The 8963-nt window shown below is 46.6% G+C and overlaps 1 protein-coding gene across 1 annotated transcript in view; it reads left to right on the plus strand.

The window, feature by feature from the left end:
• The window catches only part of VSIG10 (V-set and immunoglobulin domain containing 10), a 30109-nt gene extending 22692 nt beyond the window's left edge, over positions 1 to 7417 (plus strand). Inside the window, exons 6-9 of the mRNA XM_079151555.1 lie at positions 2558 to 2668; positions 3102 to 3117; positions 5232 to 5443; positions 6718 to 7417. Of these exons, the coding sequence (XP_079007681.1) occupies positions 2558 to 2668; positions 3102 to 3117; positions 5232 to 5443; positions 6718 to 6770 (392 nt within the window). The 3' untranslated portion in view covers positions 6771 to 7417. The remainder of the gene's footprint in view (positions 1 to 2557; positions 2669 to 3101; positions 3118 to 5231; positions 5444 to 6717) is intronic.
• Positions 7418 to 8963: the final 1546 nt, after the last annotated feature.

The raw sequence follows: 8963 nt of genomic DNA on the forward strand, positions 1-8963 counted from the left end.
AATACCTTAGACACCTGTGTTAGTCACTTTCCATTGCTATGGCAAAATACCCGAGATATACAACTTAAAGTAGGAAGGATTTATTTTGGCTAATGGTTTCAGTGCCTGGTCACTTTGGGCCTGTGGGGTAGCCTTCAACACATGAGCTTCAGGGAGACATTGAAGATATCCAAACCAAATCAGTACACGTTTCTAAATATTTTCATTTTTGGGTTTCAAAAAATGGTTGTTATGGCTACCTACCTAAAAGTGTGGAGCTAGTGAAAATACCAGTGTTTGCCAGCGGTTGGTGAAGGAGGGGGTTGGATGGACAGGGCACGGAGCATTTTTAGGTTAATGAGAATCTTTTTTTTTTTTTTTTGGGTGCTGGGGATCGAACCCAGAGTCTTGTGCTTACAAGGCAAGCACTCTACCGACTGAGCTATCTCCCCAGCCCCTAATGGGAATCTTTATGATAGATATGACGGAATACTGATCACTATGCATTTGTCTAAACCCACCGAGAGGGAACTCTAATGTAAACCAGGGACTCGGGATGATGCTGTCTTGGTGTAGGTTCATCAGTTGTGAAAAAGTACTACTGTAGTTTGGGGGTGGTGTTGATAGTGGGGTGCTGTGGCAGGGGGTTGGGGTATTCTCTCTGCTTTCTGCTCCTCTTGCTATGAACCTAAAACTGCTCCAATATTTTTCTTTAAAGAAAAGGTACCGTGTGTGTGTGTGGTTGTGTATACTTTGGTGTGTGTACTTTGTGTGTGTGGTGTGTGTACTTTGTGTGTGTTGTGTGTACTTTGTGTGTGTGTGTGTGGTGTGTGTACTTTGTGGTGTGTATACTTTGTGTTGTGTACTTTGTGTGTGTGTTGTGTATACTTTGTGTGTGTGTGTGGTGTGTGTACTTTGTGGTGTGTATACTTTGTGTGTGTGGTGTGTGTACTTTGTGTTGTGTGTACTTTGTGTGTGTGTGTGGTGTGTGTACTTTGTGTGTGGTGTGTGTACTTTGTGTGTGTTGTGTACTTTGTGTGTGTGTGTGTTGTGTATACTTTGTGTGTGTGTGTGTGTGGTGTGTGTACTTTGTGTGTGTTGTGTATACTTTGTGTGTGTGTGATTTGCCCTTTCCCTCACGTTCACGCTAGGCTGCATCCCTGCATGCTTCACTCCTTTACCACTGTGTAACGTCCCATTGTGTCATCGGGCCACAACTTTCCTTCCTTTTCCTACCGGTGGATGTTTGTGTTGTCGCTGGTTTTTGTTGTTGTTCTCGTTGTGTTAGTTTTGCTACGAACATCTTTTACTTAATTCCTTGTGTGCACATGTACCAGGTACCCAGGCAGATGTTTTTCTAGGGTATGTAAAGGGTTTATAGGGTCTGTGTGCTTTCGTCATTATGAGATAATGCCCAGCTGGTTTCCAAAGTGCCAGTTTCCATTCCCTCTACCAGCACGTAAGAGTATTGACTTGTTCCACATTTTACCAGCGGGTTTTATAATTTTTGCCCATCTAGTATGTGAAGAATGGGACCTTGTTGTGATTCTAATCTGAATTTTCCTGGTTACTGAGAAGGTTGGAGCTTTATTTCATGTATATTGGCTATATGTGTTTCTTGTAAATAGATATTTGTGTCTTGACATTTTCTTCCTTCTTATAGATAGGTAGGAGTTCTTCAGAAATTTCTTTAATTCCTTGTTAGTTTTATGTGTCACAAATATCTCCTTTTAGATTGTTGTCTCTTTCATATTATGATTTCCTTTGATGAACAGATATTCTCACTTTAATGTAGTTGACTTTGTGAAACTTTTCTTCTATCATTAGCAATTTTTATGTCTTAAGAATCAGCATTTTTTTTTTTTTTTTTTTTTTTGGGGGGGTGCTGGGGATCGAACCCAGGGCCTTGTGCTTACAAGGCAAGCACTCTACCGACTGAGCTATCTCCCCAGCCCCTTTGAATCAGCATATTCTTAAAGGCATCCTTCCCTACCCCAGGGTCACAGAGACATTCTCCTGTATTTTCTTCTAGGAGTTGTTAACATTGTGCCTTTCGTGGTTAAATCTTTAATGACTCTGGAATTGATTGTTGTGAATGGTGTGAGGTAGGGATCGTTATTTCTTTCTTTGTTTTTTCTCCCCTCCAAGTTTGGATAACTACTTGTCCCACCACCGTTTCTTGAACTGTGCTTCCTCTGCTCACTGTTGTGTCCCTATCAAGTGTCTTTGTATGTGTGGGCCCGTGCCGAGGTTCTCCACGCTGGTCCCTTCTCTCTTTCTCTAAGACGGCACTGATCACGCACGCTCCCACCGTGGCCTTGAACACAGCCTTGATGCCTGGTTGACAGATTTTAACTTCCTAGCATTCTTTCATATCCTGTGCTTGGCTGGATCCCCACACACTGTCTGAGGTTGGGAGATGAGGTATTTGCATCTCCTCACAGAGAGGTCACATGCTCTGCTCAAGGTCATGAAACCGAGGTAAGCAAGAACTGGACTTGGACAGCGGGGGGGCAGGTGTTGCTTTCACATCCAGCCTATCGAGTGGAGGAGTCAGCCCTGCGATTTGTCTTTCCAGAGCCTCTGAACATCGGGGGCATTGTGGGGACCATCGTCAGCCTCCTCCTGCTGGGACTGGCCCTTGTCTTAGGGCTCATCTTATATTATAGCCCCATGTTCTGCTGGAAAGGTAAGGGGTCCTTGGGTCCCTCTGTTTTTCTTTCAGGCTTCTTAAACAGGTACGGGTGGGGGAAGGAGGCCCCTGTGACGTTCAGTCCCACCCAAAGTCCCCATTCTGTAGAACTCTTGGCTGGGTCAGGGTGCACCTTCATGAGGCCCCTGGGAACCATCCCTCCCCACCCTGTTGCCTCTCAGGCTGGGTCAGTTTCTCATTTGTTTATCTCCCTCCCGCACTCCCCGGTTTATCTGTTCTTCTTCTTTTTTTTTTTTTGGGGTGCTGGGGATTGAACCCAGGGCCTTGTGCTTGTGAGGCAGGCACTCTACCAGCTAAGCTATCTCCCCAGCCCCCAGTTTATCTTTTCTAAATGTCAGTTTGTTTAAAGAATTCTGTGAGGCTGACCTGGTGTTACTGGATATTAACGTTTTTCCCTTTCTCCCTCCAGTAGGAAGCACTTTCAGGTGAGTATTCCCTAGACTCAAGTCGAAACCCCATCTCCATAATCTGCCTTCACTGCTGTCGCGCTTTCTTTCATAAACTCAATGGCAACGGCTCCCTTGGAGGAGCCACCGTGTGCCCGACGCTGACTCGGCTTCATGAGGCACTACCACAGACCCTTTGGTCACCTCTTCAGGGTGGTGGTGGCTTTTCCACTTTCCTGAGGAGACAGAGGGTCAGCGAAGTAATTTCTGAAAACCCTCCAGGAAGCAGATGGCAAGGTTTGCCTTCTGCCTTCTGCCCCAGGTCTGATCCTTTCCAGAGTCTGTTCCTTTCTAATGCCAGGCCTCAGGGCTGGGCACCCGGCAGGCCTGTCCTTGAAACGTGAAGATGGTGTGTGCATCTTGAGTCCTGTCATTCATGCGTTTGTTTTATTTAGTTTTCTGAAAAGAAACAAAGGGAAGCGTAAGATAGTCTTACGGAATTTAAAAAAAATATATTTTTTTAAATTTTTACAACTGCATTTTGATTCCTTGTACACAAACGGGGTACATCTTTTCATTTCTAGGGTGGTGCACCATGTAGATTCACACCATTCGCGGGATCATACATACACACAGGGTCATGAGGTCTGTCTCATGCCAACATCTTTCATACCCCTGGCCCCTCACCCCTCTCATTTCCCTCTACATAATCCAGAGTTCCTCCATTCTTACAGAATGTTTTGGGAGACTAGTTGGAGCATGCCCAGAAGCCTCTACCCGAGAGGAAACCCCGGCAGGGCAAACACTTCCAGATGGAACATGTGTGTTTCATTTCCAGAGGTCTTGGGTGGGAGCAGAGAACTTGTCTCTTCTCTATGCTGTACGGACAAGTTTGTCCCTCTTTGATGATGGATATTATTGTTCTGGAACCATCTTTTTGGGAAACCATTCCTTTTGAAGGCCATTGTCCCAGTGCCTCATTCCCAGGCTTATTCTTCACAAGAGATAGCCCTGTGGCACTGTGGGAAAGGCTTTGGAATCCGTGGACCTAGGTTCAAATTGAAGCTGTGCCCTTTGCTATTCCTGTGTCCAGGGAAAATTCTTAGCTTCTCTGAGCCTTCTCCCCTCATCTGTTTCCCAGAGGGGTTTGGGTAGGATGAACCAAGAATGTGATGCTTCTAGGACTCTGACTGGCCATAGAACTTTCTCTTCCTTCCTTAGGAAATGGACAGTCGGGTCAGGTAGGCAAAGCTGGTGATGAGCACAGACAGGGAAATGCAAAGCCACCGGGCGTGGACTCCAAACGCATGTGTAGTTCAAGGCTTTGTCAGGGAGCCAGATCGAGGAGGACTTGGCCTGGGCCTTGAGTCACGAGGAGTAGGAGATCTCACTCAGTGGAACCAAAATAAAGGCATTTCAGGGAAGAGGGCAGCATTTATGTACCTGCTGCATGACGAACTGAAGTGGTCGTGGCCTGGGAAGATGTTTTAGTTGGCTTTTGCATTGCCGTGACCAAAGTACCCATCAAGGACAACTTAGAGGAGGGAAAGTTCATTTGGAGCTCATGGTTTCCAAGGTGTCGGTCAACAGATGGCTTATTCCTTTGCTCTGGGCCCCAGATGAGGCGCCACATCATGGGAGAAGGGCCCTGCAGGGGACAGGTGCTCAGCTCATAGCAGGGTCAGAAAGTGGAGGCGGGGTCACAGGGAAGATGCACCCTTCCTGGGCACGCTCCCGGTGACCCATCTCCAACCGTGCCCCACCTGCCTACAGCTACCACCCAGTCATTCAAACTAGGATGGACCGATTAGGGTACATGTCTCACAACCCCATCGTTTTACCTCCTAATAAATATCCCTGCATTAACAGGCACTTTGTGGGGGACGCTTCATATCCACACTGTAACAGACAATACGGTCACCTGCTCAGGAGGCAGGGACAGAATAGTACAGCTGTGATCATCTCTAGCAATCTGTGCCTGTATCTCTGTGAGGTCACGCCCCCACAGCCACACCAACATCTCATGACTTGATCGCACTGGATGCGTGAGGAAGTTTCCCCACAGTACTAGAGGTTGCAGAGTGTCTTGTGATGCCGGGTCACCAAGAAAAGTAAGATGATATCTTGATTGTTTTTCCTGCTTTGGAAATTAGGGGCCAAGACAGGGGCGATGTCATGGTATTGGTGGATTCAGAGGAGGAAGAAGAGGAAGAGGAGGATGCTGCAGCAGAGGAAGAGGAAGAGGAGCCAAATGAGACAGAGGAGTTGCCGAAAGAAAGACACAAGCATGGCCACATTCACAGGGTGACCGCACTGGTGAATGGCAACTTGGAGCAGATGGGAAACGGACTCCGGGATCTGCAAGGTGAGCCCTTTCCTGCTCCAATACTTGGATCTGTGCAGGGAGCACGTGTACGAGGCCTCTGAGGAGCAAGCTTGGTTTCTTCAAAGCTGGGGAATATAAAATTTAGTGGAGAACCTGAGAATCTAGTGCAGGCTGAGCATTTCCTAATCCCAAAATCCAAAATGCAAAACTCTCGGGTTGGGGTGGTTGGTGGCTCAGAGATAGAGCGCTTGCCTCGCGTGCATGAGGCACTGGGTTCGATTCTCAGCACCACATATAAATAAATAAAGGTCCATTGACAATTAAAAAATATGAAAAAAAAAAAAAAAACCCAAAACAAAGTGCAAAACTTTCTGAGTGCTATAATGATACCATAGGTTTTTTTTTGTTTTGTTTTGTTTTTTTGCGGTGCTGGGGATCAAACCCAGGGCCTTGTGCTTGCAAGGCAAGCACTCTACCGACTGAGCTATCTCCCCAACCCGACACCACAGGTCTAATGGTTCAATATATACAAATTCAGTTTGGTGTACAAAATTACTACAAATATAAGATTGTCTCAGACTGTGTATAAAAAGAACATATAAAAGATAACTAGATTTTGTGTGTTGACGTGGGTCGTATCCTCAAGATATATGCAAATATTCCAAAATCTGAAATCGGAAACACTCATGATCCCTAGCATTTTGGGTGAGTGATACTGGGTACATATTAACTACCACGGAAATCAAGGTGACGAACATTTATCAAGGCCTGTTCTGAGAAAGGCACAACATTGGCGTTGTTGGGTAGGAAAGAAAGACCCATAGTGTCTCTGTGCAGGGAGCTTTATAAGACCAGTGGGGGTAAACAGATGAAAACGTATGGGGAAAATTAAAACGGAAGCAAGATTTAACCAGTGCTTTGGGGTGGCAGTACGGGAACTATCACGGGAAGGCTCGGATTGATTGCCTGGTTCGGTGGCTGATACGCTTGAAATTGATAGGACCTCGGGGGAGGAAGAGAGACCGAGGGCCATGTCCATCAGCAGAAGCGTGTAGAGGAGGTGGAGGTGGGATGAACGTTTAAGGACAGTGAGCAAGCAGCAAGGAGGAAGGGCATTTTAGGGGAGGCAGGAGCCAGGACAAACATCTAGGGGATTCTGAATTCAGAGAACAGGAGAATGCACAGCCGGCACCCACCTTCCCCGTGAACCCCCATTCTGTGGCTCATCAGGAAAGGAGGAGAAATCACCACTGTCGTGGAAACAGTCACACTCTGGAGGTGACTCAGTCAGGTCTAATTTTCCCCCTGAACAGATGACATCAGTGAGCAAGAAAGTGACATCGTGCAAGACGACAGGCCAGTTTGAAGACGTGGACTGGCCATCGTTGCCTGGAAAGCGTGGAAAGCTCTCTGAGCTTCTTTTAGCTTCGACGTGACTTGCGCCTGCCTGGGAGTTTGCATTAGCGACATCCGGGGTCTCCCAGCAGCAAAGAAAAGCAGACGGAAGCTTTCCTTCCTTTTTTTTTTTTTTTTAAATTGGTTTAACTTGCCACGAATTTCCTCAATGATGTAAAAAGCGGTAGGAAGGAGCACTGTGGGGAGGGGGCAGCTGCAGTTGGCATCTGAGGTGCCACTTTCGCTGGGACTTATGGCTCTCTCCTGCCTGACAGACAGGGATTTGGAGGGAGCACAGATGGGGGAAGCACTTGGTCTTGGTGCCCTTGACCATTCCCCCAGCACAAAAGGGAATACTGTGGGGGGTGACAGGGCAACTTCCTTTATTGCTGCCCAGGTGAGGACTCAGGCAAATGGCAGATCCCGGGGAAAGGTGACATGTCTGCTACCAAAGCAAGTCAGAGGGAGGCGTTGGGGTCTGATGCACCTGGGCTTCAGCCTGGGCCCTGACCCTCCCGTGCTCCATGGGCTTGGGCATGTCTCTTTACCTCTCACTGAGCCTCAGTTTTCCTCGTCTGTGAAATGGGTGAAATCATTCCTACAGGAGCCAAGCTTGTGGTGAGAATTAAAAGAGGCAACTTGGGGTGTAAAAGTGCCTAGGAGGTGCTCAGTAGATATGAGTTACCTTCTTCGCCTTCCCTAGTGGAAGAAAAAACTGCTCTCTGTAAACAAGGAGCTGCTGCAGACACTTTAGTTCTTTGTAGCGTGGTTTCCAAGAGGCCATTGTCAGAGCTAGGGGGATCCTTTCCCGCCCCCCCGGAGGTATAATTCTTTTCAAAAGAGGTAGAAACTGATAAGAGGAAGTGCCTTTGGTTAGAAACTCACATTTTACAGAGCTTCACATTGTTATAAAAGCCTCCTAGGTGATGGACCTAGGATTAGCTTTCAGCTTTCTTCCTCCTCCTCTTGCTTTGAATGGAGGCAAGAGGCACATTTCCCGAGTATCTGGCGATAAGAACTCCTTGAACAAACCAGTCCACCCAGCCTCAGTTGCTCTCTCCCCCTCTGGAATGGGAAAACGTGCTTCGTCTTAGTTCTTAAGAATATTATGAGGATACACTGATAAGGTATACTAAGTATCAAATGAAAATGAAGTGTGATGAGTTTTGGTTGCTAAGGCTTCCAGTAGATTCCCCACCCCCTGCATCCAAATCCCTTGAAGTCAGGGGCCATATAAAGGTGCAATGGATGTGTGCTAAACATGAACTTGAATTTGCACTTGAATTTTCACTCTTTAATGTTGCATATTCTGCTCTAATGGGCAAGATCTAGTGCGCTTAAAAGCGAACTTCCCTTCTTCAGTACCAGGGACTGGGATCCCAAAATGAGGAGCTGGTTTTCTGAAGTAACCTGCAGGTGTGTTTTTCTGGAGGAAGAGACTAAACTGAGCAAATCACTAGAAGTGTGCCCTGTTCCCAACTCAGGACACCGGAGAGTTTGGAGCTGGCTGCAATTTGTACCATCAGAACTAGCTGTGCATTGTATTTCTACTTGGTTCGGTCCTTGACTGCATAGCAGCTCTTGGGCTGGATCACTCTGTAAACTCTTGGTGTCATTTCAGAATGAGATGCTTAGGTTGCTTCTAAAGTCACTGGAGACTTGACTAGTCAGTCTCTCTCTCCTTTAGTCTTCCATGACTAAATTTAAGAGCCCACTATACAGAGGCATCTCAAAAAAGACCAAACTAGGGGGCAAAACCACTAGCCAGGAATGCAGATGATGTTTTGCAATATCCCTGGGATGTTTTCCACAACTTCCTTTTGCCCACACACATAATGATAGGAAATGGTTGAGGGTTTTTCCACCAGCAAATGGGAGCTTCAAGGGCTTGGTGCCAAGTGCTGTAAAGCCCTGTGTTCAAATGTACCTCTGAATCAGTTAAAAAGCCCAAGCACTGAAGTGCTTCACGTTTTAAGGATTTATGAAGAATTGGCACTCTTTCTCCCTTTTAACGTGATCCATACCCAAATCCGTGAGCATGTTGACGGTAGGTTACAGCCTTTGTGTGGCAAAGTCCAAGTTGGACTTTAAAAAAATGTTATCTGCATGTATTGTTAATTCAGAGACCATGAGATAATATTTATCAGAAGCAGGAAGATAAATA

This window comes from Sciurus vulgaris, assembly GCF_902686455.1.
Source record: "Sciurus vulgaris genome assembly, chromosome: 8".
NCBI classification, from domain to species: domain Eukaryota; kingdom Metazoa; phylum Chordata; class Mammalia; order Rodentia; family Sciuridae; genus Sciurus; species Sciurus vulgaris.